The following is a 12,180-nucleotide window of genomic DNA, read 5'->3' on the forward strand; positions in this document are numbered from 1 at the left end:
GAAAAATAAACTCTGAAGATACTTCACACTGACCTCTGATACCTGAAAGATTAGATTAGATTAAATTCCCATGTTGTATGTTAGCTATACTGACATTGGTAATGCCATTTTCTGCTCTCATACCCTGGGCCAGAGACTTCTGCCATGACCTGATTCCCTAATCAGCAGGTAGAAGGCATCTGGCTAGGTGATGCCAGCACATTCGCCTTCTCCTGTCTCCTTTGTATCTGGAACGTGCAACAATCATGTAAAAAGCTCTGGGCCTCCCTGTCCTTCCTGTGATCAGATGGGGATGTTTCCTTCTTTAAGAATAACTCGGCTGGCCATTTGGCTGTCAAGCACGAACAAGGTCAGCTATTGCAATTGTAAAGACTCATGGATGCTTGTTATTGTGCTGCGTCACCAGACCACCTTCCTGGCCTCTGGTTTGCTAAAGTGTGGAACTTGTTGCCATTCTTGTATATAAACCTCTGGCAGACTCCACCTTGAGGCTGCCCTTCTTTGTTCTGGAGATTACTCCAGGCGTGTCGCCTGGCTCTTGTTCTTTCTGCAGAGACAATAAAGTCTGAAAAATGCTCTTCGGCTTGGCGAACTACATGGCTAGCGCACCAGGTAGTGAACCCAGCGTTTCAGCTGACACCTCCACTTTGTGCCTGTCTCCTGGCCTCCAAATATCCAGGGGTGGGGTGTCTCCCTGCAGCCCACCTTTGTGCACCCACTGTGCAGCCTCCACTGCACCCATCTCCAGTTGCTTGTGTGTGGGGGGCGGGGGACGGGATTGAGAGGCAAACAGGCCTCCGTGGTGCTGTGGCAGTGGCTAAGCCATGAGCTTGGCCAGGCCAGCTGGAGGCTCGAGCAGGCCAGCCGCTTCCACTCGCCTGTGCAGTGCGGCTCACAAGCACGTGATCAGGGGCATATCTAGGGTAGGGCAGGCAGGGCACATGTCCCGGGCGCCACTTGAAGGGGGGCGCAATTTTTTTAAATTAATTTTTTTTAAAAAATGGCCACCAAAAACAAAATGGCCACCACACATGCTCAAATGGCCTCTGTGAAGCCCTAGGCCATGCCAGTCCTCGCACAGGCCATTTGAACATGCGCGGTGGCCATTATGTTTATAGCAGCCTTTAAAAAAAAATTAAAAAAAATTTTCAATGGCCACCGCACATGGTCCCTGTGACGCCCTAGAGGCCAGCAGGGGGAGGCAGAACATTTGCAGACACCCCCCCCCACGGTCTTTAGGAAGCCCCCCAAAGGGGCTACAGGTAATTTTTTTAAAAAAATTAATATAATATAAGTCACTGTGTACATATTCAGTTTGGCACTATGTACAGAGAATCAGGACTTGTGAATACTGAGCTGAAGCTTATGAGCTAGAATTGGATTCATTTGCTCTTACTTTGCTTCTTGTGATAAGTGAGTTAAATGTGATGTCCTAATAATATGGTTATTAATGGTGAGTTTGTCTTTGAATCAGTGTGAAATCCTTAGTATTAAGGCCCACTGGGAGTTTCTTGCTCTCTTTCTCTCATTTTAACTGTCTTTCTGAAATACTAGAATATATTCCAAGCAGTGACACAGTTTACTCTGCATATTCTTTAATTATTTTCAGAGTATCTGGGAAAAGTCAAATTCTCCATTTATTTTTAAAACTTATGTAATGGTGATGCTACAATACATAGTAGAGAATTAGACAGGCACTTCTGTTTAGTTTCCCAAGTACACCTCCACGTAGTATTTGGGTATTTCATGAGCCCCAGCATACTGAAATTTGTAGTTTTCCAGCATTTTTTGGTCTGGCTACGTCCACTGCTAAAAAGTTCTTGAAATATTAAAAGATTAACGAGCTTGACTTGTATTTTTCAGCTGATATTATGGTAAAGTTATCTGAAAGATAGGTGTCAGATGTTTGGACAGGGTTGCAATTACAGTCCTTGCCCTAGGCGCTATTTTCTCTAGATATGCCTCTGCACGTGATGCCATGTCCTTGCAGCATCGCAAGCCACACTGCCCAGGTGTGCTGAAGCGGCTCCCCTGCTCAAGCCTACAGCTGGCCTGGCCAGGCCCAGCCTGAGACCAGCGGCCCAGCCACCACGGAGAGCCAATCGGCTCTCAGCACCCCCCTAACAACAACCCTACGGTGCATGCACACCAGCAGCTGGAGATTGCTGTGGTCCAGCAGGGGCAGGCCCCGTGGGACAGAGTGCTGCAGGGAGGGCCCGCCGCCGGACATTTGGAGGCCCCCTCCTGGTGCGGCAGACCAGACTTTGGACCAGAAGTCCTGGCCTCTTCGGGTTATTGCCAGCCAGAGAGTAAAGTGTTAATCTTGTCTTTGGAGGTGAAGGTATGTAAATGGGTTTTTAGACACAGATTTATCTCTCCATCCCAAACAGACCTGTAACCCAGCTAGGGTTTTCTTAAGTAAGGCTTCTTCCAGTTTATGAACGATGATTCCAAGTGGTTTCTGCAGAACCCAGCTCTTTGACCACACTTTGTCCACTCCCCAGATGGTGCTTTGTTTTGAGCCAAACAGGATGGAAGCAGGGAGGACCTCAATGGATCCTCAGGGCTTTGCACAGCCCTAAATGATATTGAACTACTTTAGAGGGTTGCTGTTTTCACCTTTACAAAAATAATTTTAAAAAACACCATGCAGGAGAGAGGAGGAGTAACTGCAGATGTTTTAGCTGTGGACATCCTGCACGGGCAGAAGGTTGGACTAGATGACCTTAAAGGTGCCTCCCAACTGTAGCATTCTATGTCGACGGTACTGCCTTCCAATTGGCTGCTTGTAATGAGTTCTGCTAGCTCCAGTGTTTGCATAGGCTCTGTGTATGTATTTCAGCAAGGAGACACATCTGGAACAAAGGTCTCCCATCCTGCTGCTGCCAGCCAGCCACAGAGCTCCCAAGTACTGGGGAGCCTGGAAATAACCCTTGTATTGGATAGGGGACCATATCTAAATCATCAAAATAATATGTCTGTTAGGCTACAGCCTTCACACACATAATTCCCTGGCAGTTTGGCACATGAGCAAATGCGGTAAGCCTTAACGCAAGTCAACTACAAGGGCTTTTGTCTATGGAATGTTCTTAGGGGAATGGGAAACAAGAAGATGTCCAAGAGCAAGTGATGTCTTCACAAGACCCCAAAGGATCAGGCTGCACAATCACCCTCACCATCAGATTGACAGCTGCACTTTGTGTATTCTGATGTTCTACTCACCTCTAAATCATAGTCGTTTCCATTAATAGAAACTGTTTGAAGAGCTCTATCTTTACAGTATTTCTTTGCCGCTGAATATTCCATTTCAGTCCTGCCTATGAAATAGAGTTTCCCATTAAATCCGATCATCCCTTCTTTTACTCTCTGTCGGGCTTCAGCTTTGAGCCAAGTTACAGGCATATAAGGAAGAGAAAGATGGAATAAAAGGCAGGATTTAGTAGAAATCAACTTGCACTAATGTGCATAGCATCTTAAAAGAAAGAGAACGACATACTGATATTTCAGTATGTAATATCACTACTTACTTATTTATTTTATTAGATTTGTATACCGCCCTTCCAAAATGGCTCAAGGTGGTTTACAGTACTATAAAAACAATTAAATCAAATTAACAATTAAAATCAAACTATTAAAACACAATAAAACCAATTAAACAGCCAAAAAAACCACAAAAAAACCCAACTACCCTGGAAAAGAGGGCAACAACTTAAAACAATTTAAAACAGTTAATCATCTAAAACCCTGGAAGGCCAGGCCAAACAGATAGGTTTTAAGGGCTCTCTTGAAGGACAGCAATGATCTCAAATTACGAATTTCTGCCGGGAGTGCATCCCATAGCCCAGGAGCAGCTACAGAGAAGGATTGCCTCTGAGTCACCACCAGACGAACCGGTGGCAACTGGAGACGGACCTCCTCAGATGACCTTAATGTGTGGTGGGGATCATGTAGAAGAAGGCACTCTCTTAATAACATGGACCTAAGCCATTCAGGGCTTTAAAGGTAATAACCAGCACTTTGTATTTTGCCTGGAAACATATCGGCAGCCAGTGTAACTGTTCTAAGTCAGGCATAATATGGTCTCCCAGAGACCAATCTGGCTGCCGCATTCTGAACTAACTGAAATTTCCAGACTACGTACAAAGGCAGTCCCACGTAGAGCGCATTGCAGTCGTCAAGCCAGGAGGTTATTTAATTTGAAGCCTGATAAAATAGATGCATTTTCATGAGCCGCTTAAAAACAACCCAAGAGAGGAAGTTCTGATTTCATTTGGGAGCACATTCCAGAGATCTAGGGCAGCCCTAGAGAAGGCCCAGTTTTGGGTCGCCACTAAATGAGCGGATGGTAATCACAACCAGACACACACCCTCAATGATCTTAATAGGTGGGTGCAGGTTCATGAAGAAAAAGACATGCTCTTAAATACCCTCGGCCCAGGCCATTCAGGGTTTATAGCTAATTACCAGAGCTTTGGGGTTTTCCCTGGAATCTTATTGGCAGCTAGTGTAGCTCTTTTAAGATAGGAACAATGTGGTTTCTCTGGGTAGTCTGGTAGACCAGCCTGGGTGCTGCATTCTGCACCAGTTGCAGTTTCTGCACTACATACAAAGGCAGCCCAATGTGGAGGGCATGGCAGTAGTCAAGCCCGGATGTTTTCATCATATGCACCACAGTTCTAGTCACCTTAAGTGGGGGGAAATGCTTGACTAACAAGCCGGTTCAAATCCCCACTGCTACTATGTCAGGCAGCAGCGATATAGGAGATGCTGAAAGGCATCATTTCATACTGCGCGGGAGAAGGCCATGGTCAACCCCTCCTGTATTCTACTGAAGAGAACCACAGGGCTCTGTGGGTTCCAGGAGTCAACACTGACTCGATGGCATGCTTTACTCTTACCACAGTTTTAAGGCCATTTATCTTGAGAAGTGGACTTAGCTGGTGTATCAGCTGAAGCAGATATAAAACACTCCTGGCCACTGCCTCAACCTGAGATATCAGGGAGACGTTTAGGTCCAGAAGTACGCCTAGACTACGTACCTGTTATTTCAGGGGGAGTGTAACCCCATCCAGAACAGGCAGATCTCAACCACTTCCTAAGCTCTGACCTTCCACCATGAGTACCTCTGTCTTGTTTGGATTCAACTTCACTTTGTTCTCCCTTATGCAGACCATTACCAATTCCAGGCAGGCATTTAAGAAGGTTAAGCCATTTCCTGATGAAGCTGACATGGGCATTTTCTGGACTACAAGATTTGCAATGGTTGCAATCTTTTCAAACCAGGAGTAAAGGGTTGTTCAATGCTTCATTGTAGGCTGCTGGCCATTCATATTTTCCGTCCTCTGCAACATGTTTTCAAGGCAGGACCTGTCCATATTATCCTTGAAACATGCTTATCTGCCTCTCCTCCTGTTCCATTTGGGTCAATGGAGTTGCAGGTGGTGGGGTGATGTGAAAAATGTTTTGGTAACTTCTTGGCTGCCTTGTGCAAATCTGCCAGCAGGGGGAAGCACCATTCCAAGCCAAAAATCTAACTTTGTCTTGCATCACTCCAGTCTTGCACAAGCAACAACGGGGAATATATATATACTAGCTGACCCGTGCGGCCGCCGCCACCTCGCCTCCGTGGCCGGGCCCAGCCAGTCCCGCTGCCTCGCTTCCGCGGCCGGGCCGGGCCAGACTACCTCTCTCTCTCCTCCCACCCCCCGTCTCCGGCGGGGCAGAGTGCGGCCGCTGCCGCCAGCAGGCCTGGCCGGCCCCAGAGTGCCGCCGCCGATGCCGCGGCCGGCCCCAGAGTGCCGCCATCAGGCCCACCGCCTTGCCTCCGTGGCCGGGCCCAGCCCGGCCAGTCCCGCCACCTCGCCTCCGCGGCCCGGCCAGTCCCGCCGCCTCGCTGGGCCCCGCTGCCTTGCCGGGCCCGCCGCTCGCTGTGCCCCGCCACCACAGCCTGGCCCGCCGCCATCGCTCTGGGCCCGCCGCCTCGCCCCGTCTCACGGCCGGGGCCGCCGCCACCTTGCTGGGCCCACCGCCTCGCTGGGCTCCGCCGCCGCGGCCCTGGGCCCGCCGCTTTGCCTCCGCAGCCGCCCAGCAAGCGAATTCTCCTGGGTGTGCTGCCAGCCAATCAGGCGCCCCCTGCAGCCCAGCCAATCAGCTGGGCTGCCGGGACGCATTTCTCCTGGGCACACCCAGGAGAATTATATATATAGATATATATATAGAGAGAGAGAGGAGTGAGGAGGAGATCCTTTGGAGTGACAAAACCAGGGAACTGTTTATTGGGGGGGGGGGTTTGAGTGAAATGGAATCCTGTGGCGAGCCAGGAAGGGGGAAAGACAGGAACTGGCACACCTCCAGGGAAATAAATAAATAGGAGTGGGGAGGGGAGGGCTGCTCCAGTGAGGGCTGTGGGACTGCACAGAAGTAAATGAATCATGATTCAGTCAGGGGGGGTTTGGTCTGGGGTCGGACTGAACAGGGGATGGTTTGGTTCGACCACAAACGGTTAAACCTGTTTGAACATCCCTAGATTTGGATTTAGAAATCTGTTCAGATGCACTAGTATGAGTCTCTGGCCAAAGTAGCCAGACTGCACAAGGGGAACTGCACAAAAGAACCCTGGCGAGAACAGGCACTAAGAACAAATGCAATAAGAGCAAAAGTAGAAAAGTCAACAACAAACAGCAAGTGCCGCCTTTGTAAAGAAGCAGATGAAACAGTGGACCACCTAATCAGCTGTTGTAAAAACATCACACAGACTGACCACAAACAAAGGCATGACAAGGTAGCAGGGATGATACACTGGAACATCTGCAAAAAATACAAGCTTCCTGTAGTCAGTAGTCAACTAGTCAATAACACCTGTCTGACTGTGTAAATAAATAAATAAATAAACAAACAAACAAACAAACAAAACCACTCTGATCCCTCCCCTCCCCTCCCCTCCCCTCCTCTGTTGACAAGCCCTTAGTTATGTTGGAAGCAAGTGGAGGAGAAGGGGATTTGAGACCAAAGCAACCCAGAGTGCGTTAAAAAGAGGTGGGAGACTGGAGGAATACCACATCCTCTTCTGAAAACTTACCAGGGAAGAATAAGAAGTCTTCTGTGCCAAAAAAAAGAAAGAAAGAAAAGGAAGAAAAGAGCAAAGTCAGCAATGGAATTGAAGAGAACACTTTCAACGTCCAGGTTCCAGCAGGGGGGAGGCTCTGGTCCTGTTGGCATTGAGAAGACAAACTGGATCAGAGTCCTGGAAGGAAGTGCCAGGAAATTTATCGGAAAGCATGAAGCGGGTCAGTGACGTGGTGGAGGGTTATGGCCTCGACAATCCCTCTCACATCACACTAGAACCAAGGGTCATCCCATGAAATTGATAGTCGGGAAATTTAGGACCAGCAAACGGAAGTACTTTTTCACACAACTCATAATCCACTTGTGGAATTCTCTGCCGCAAGACATGGTGACTGCAAACAACCTGGATGGCTTTAAGAGGGGCTTGGATCACTTCATGGAGGAGACGTCTATCAAGGGTTACTAGTCAGAGGGCTATAGGCTACCTCCAGCCTCCAAGGCAGGATGCCTCTGAGTACCAGTTGCAGGGGAGTAACAGCATGAGAGAGGGCACGTCCTCAACTCCTGTGTGTAGGCTTCCAGCAGCACGTGGTGGGCCACTTTGCGAAACAGGATGCTGGACTAGATGGGCCTGCTTGGGCCTGATCCAGCAGGGCTGTTCTTATCTACTTATGTTCTAAGGGAGGTGTGGGGTTTGGGATCTGTGGGGAGGAAAGGAGGGGAAAGCTGAGATTTCTCCATGCCTGTTTCTCTCCCCGTGGAGAGGGGGCAGAGGAATCAACCACAGGGGTGGGGGCAAAGAACTGTCCATACTGCAACACGCTGCAATGGATAAAATGCAGGGCAAGGCTTCCTACAATGTAAAAATACAACTACTTTCCTGCAGTGCGTTTACAATGTTGTAGGGCAAAAACACATCATTAAAATTCATATCAAGGCATGGGAAATGTGAATGGCACCCTGCTGATAATGCAGCGACACCGATGTGGAAACACGGGCCATACGGAGGGGCACTTAGTGGACACATCGCGAGTATATTGCAGCCTGTAATCTGGGAAACACCATGGAGAAATAGATTTGGGTGTCATCAGCATACTGATAACCTGCACCAAAACTCCTGAAGATCTCTCCCAGTGGTTTCATGTAGATGTTCAAAAGCACTGGAGATAGAATGGAGCCCTGCTCCAGTCTTTCTTTGAAGATCAACAGTCTCCAAGAAACACCATCTGGAATCTCTGAGATGTAGGAGTGGAACCACTGATAAGCGGTGTGTCCCCAACCCCCTCAGGCAGGCTAGAAAGATACCCTGGTTGATGGTATCAAAAGCCATCAAAAGATCCAAGAGGACCAACAGAGTCACACTCTCCTCATTGATTCCTAACTGAAGATCATCCAACAGGCTGACCAAGGCACCCCCAAACCCACCCCAAAGCTGGTTTGAAATAGGTCCAGATAATCTGCTTCTTCTAAGACTGTCTGGATTTGAGAAGCTACCACCCTCAAGTCACCATGCCCAACTGTGGGAGGTTGGAAACTGGCCTATAACTACCTGAGAGAGCCAATGCAGGTTTCTTCAAGAGTAGTCTAACAAATGCCTCTTTGGGACAAAGAGGCATCCTGCACCGCTTTAGAGAGGCATTAATGATACTAACAAGACCCTCTCCAATAACTTCCTTGCTAGTTTATGAAAGCCATGGGTAGGGCATGGGTCAAGAGTGTTGGAAGTTAAGGACTTTGCGCTCTCTCTTGTCTCAGACAGTGGAGGACAGACTAGTGAGTCAGAGGGCTAGAGGGTCAAGACATTGGTCACCCCTTCTCCACTGCTCTGACACTATCCCTTTGAAATGTAGATTGGTACTCTTAGGGATTAACTTCCTTCCTCTCTCTCTTCCCTACCTGCCCTTCTACCTTGCAACATGGCAAGCTCCTCTCCCTGCACCATGTGTGCAGAGAAGATGCAGAATCCATCTGCATCCAGCTAGATGGATAGATTAGAGATCCTAACTCCTCACTTTCCTGTCTAGAATGGAGTTCCTTAATAAATGCCTTATATATTGATTGGAAACTATGAATTGGCTCCAAGTTACTTTACTCTCAGCATACACGCATGCCTAACTAAATGCCACTGTGTTGTGCCTCTGTGCACTCTGCTATAATGAGAAAGGGATTCTCTCACCACAGAGAATCCCCAACAAAGAGAATAGGTGGTGAGGCGAAGCTCTCCAAGCAGCTTCTCCATGTCCTCAGGAGTCACAAACTGAAGCTGATCCAGTCTAACCATACAAGGGGAGTTACTGGACACCTGCATAACCGACTCTGCAATAACCATGGAATCCAGATCAGCTTGGATCCAAGAGATTTTATCTGCAAAAGATCATTTAAAAGGTCACAGCGGGTGACTGAGTAATCTGTTCTGATTCAAGGGAGGAGGGGCATGCACAAGTCTTCTCACAACCCTAGGCAACTGTGCTGAGCATGAGCTTGTGGATGCAATGCATTCGGCCTTTGAGAGTGCAGTGCTCGATTAAAGGTGGCCCAGATGGCCATGTCGCTGCTCAAGAGATGCCTTGCACGCAGACTTCTGGCACAAGGTGGCTGCAGCAGAGGACCCCACTTCTCTGGTCGACGGAGACTTAGCATATAAGCCGGCTGGTTGATTTTTAACTCGGTATGCTTGGGTTATGGCCTCAACAATCCAGTGTGAAACCCTTTGCTTTGAAATTCTTGTCTCTGCTTTTCCCAGTGTAGGAAATAAACAAAGCCTTGTCAACTGGGAGTAGTTTAGTCCTGTCCAGATAAAAAGGCAACACCACGCATCTGCACTAGCGGCTTGTCCTAATGAGCCGGGGGGGGGGGGGGCGTTCTGGTTCCTGGCAGCTCTGATTGCACCTCTCTCACTTTCATCTCTCCCTGGCATTAAGAAGAGCTGTGCTGCCTGCAGGCTGGTCATTCATCAGTAGAGCTCTGCAGGCTCTCACAGCAACACCCCCCACCCTCCGCCCACCACCACCATGTCACTGACCATTCAGATACATTTTCTGGCACTTCCTTCCAGGACTCTGATCCAGTTTGTCTTCTCAGTGGCGACAGGACCAGAGGCTCCCCCCTGCTGGCTCCTTGACGTTGAAAGACTTGGATTTTTGGGGGGGGGGGCACAGAAGACTTCTTATTTCTAGGAGCTGTGTCAAAATGATGCAAGATTAGTCTCTAAGATGTATAAGTTGTTGCTTTTGGAGGAGACAAGAGACAAAGTGGTTAAACCGACTATGATAAAATGGGCTCAAGATGTGGGTCATAATATAGATATGGCTGCTTGGGAAAAATTATGGAAAACTGATTTAAAGTTCACTGCATGTTATACTTTAAAAGACAATTATAAGATTATATATAGGTGGTATCTGACACCGAAAAAAATTAGCATTAATGTATACAAATGTTTCAAACAAATGTTGGAAATGTGGACAATGTGTAGGAACTTTTCCATATGTGGAGGTCATGCAGGAAGGCAAAGACTTTTTGGGATATGATATATAATGAGTTGAAAAAAATCTTTAAAGTGACATTTCCTAAGAGGCCAGAATCCTTCCTGCTAGGAAGAGAGTTTTCCAGAAGAAATTTAACATTTTTTATGTATGCAACCACGGCGGCCAGGGTAGTATATGCGCAGAAATGGAAAGACACTAAAATGCCGTCAAAAGAAGACTGGTTGATAAAAATTTTGGAATATGCTGAGATGGCAAAGCTTATAGCACTTATAAGAGATGAAAATTTGGAATGTTTCAAAGAAGATTAGGAACTATTTTTGCTTTACTTAAAGTCTTATTTTTCCAATATGGACTTTTCAGTAGGGTTTGAAATATCGTAATAACAGCAGGTTGGGTTGGGTAAAATCGAGTAGCATTGTAAGTATGTATGTTTTGAATTATTATAGCAACGGTTTATATGCATAGTTATGGTGAACTACGCAGATAGGCAAGTGGGAAGTTAATAATTACTTATGTAGAATTAGATAAATGAATGTACTTTGGAGCTATTTTAAAAGCTAATCAAAATTTAAAATGTGAAAAGGAAGTAAAGCTGGCAGGTCAGCACGGCGTTACAGGAGAAGGGAAGTCCGAAATCTATGAGCTGTTTCCCCTTCCGGCTGCCCTGCCAGCTCTTTGACCTGGTGGAGCAGTGCCAACCTCCCCAGACTCTCACCTGGTTCCTCTGGAATGCCAGGGCTGTCCAGAATAAATCGGAAACTATCCATGATTTGATTCTGGATGAAGGGGCAGACCTGGTATGTATTACAGAGACTTGGTGGGGGAGGCTGGGGGCCCAGTCTGGTCCCAGCTTCTCCCTCTAGGGTACTCTGTTGAGGAGCAGGTGCAGGGATGTGGGTGGGGAGGTGGAGTGGCTGGGGTCTATAAGAATAACCTCTCCCTGACCAGGATCCCTGTCAAAGTATCTGACCATATTGAATCTGTATACCTAAGTTTGGGGACCAGGGATAGACTGGGAGTTCTGTTGGTGTACCGATCGCCCCACAGCCCAATGGAGTCCATAACTGAGCTGATGGACTTGGTCTCAGGTTTGGCGTTGGAGTCCCCCAGGCTTGTGGTGCTAGGGGACTTCAATATCCACTATGGAACCAGTTTGTCTAGGGTGGCTCAGGAATTCATAGCGGCCATGACAACTATGGGCCTAACCCAAAGGGTCTTGGGACCGACGCACATTGCAGGTCACACGCTTGATCTGGTCTTTCACTCTGATCAGGGTGGTTTTCTGTGGGTGTGGACTCCTGTAATTTCCCCATTGCCACGGATGGACCACCATCTGGTTAAGGTTGGACTCACAGTCACACCCCACCTTCGCAGGGGAGAGGGGGCCTACTAGAATGGTCCACCTGAGAAGGTTATTGGATCCAATAGGGTTCGAAGAAGCCTTAGAAGGATTTAGTGTTGGCTCTGCCAGTGATTCTGTTGATGCCCTGGTGGAGAAAGTGGAACAGCAAGCTCACCAGGGCAGTAGACATGACCACACCGTAATTGAGAGGGTGGTGGCCTCCCAACTCCAGGCAGTCTTGGATGAAACTGATTATCTAGACCCATTCCAGACCAGCTTTCGAGCTGG

At 47.8% G+C, this 12,180-nt stretch overlaps 1 protein-coding gene across 4 annotated transcripts in view; it reads right to left on the reverse strand.

Moving 5' to 3' along the window:
- Window positions 1-12,180, reverse strand: part of LOC128326147 (asialoglycoprotein receptor 2-like) — a 61,560-nt gene that overhangs the window by 11,518 nt on the left and 37,862 nt on the right. For 2 of the 4 annotated variants that reach the window (XM_053252418.1, XM_053252417.1), the window contains exon 7: window positions 3,223-3,380. In XM_053252418.1, coding sequence (XP_053108393.1) covers window positions 3,223-3,380 — 158 coding nt within the window. Of the gene's footprint in view, window positions 1-3,222; window positions 3,381-3,565; window positions 3,589-12,180 lie in introns of those variants that run through there. The other 2 variants (XM_053252419.1, XM_053252420.1) reach the window with 2 other exon arrangements.

Source organism: Hemicordylus capensis, chromosome 5 (genome assembly GCF_027244095.1).
Source record: "Hemicordylus capensis ecotype Gifberg chromosome 5, rHemCap1.1.pri, whole genome shotgun sequence".
Lineage (NCBI taxonomy): Eukaryota > Metazoa > Chordata > Lepidosauria > Squamata > Cordylidae > Hemicordylus > Hemicordylus capensis.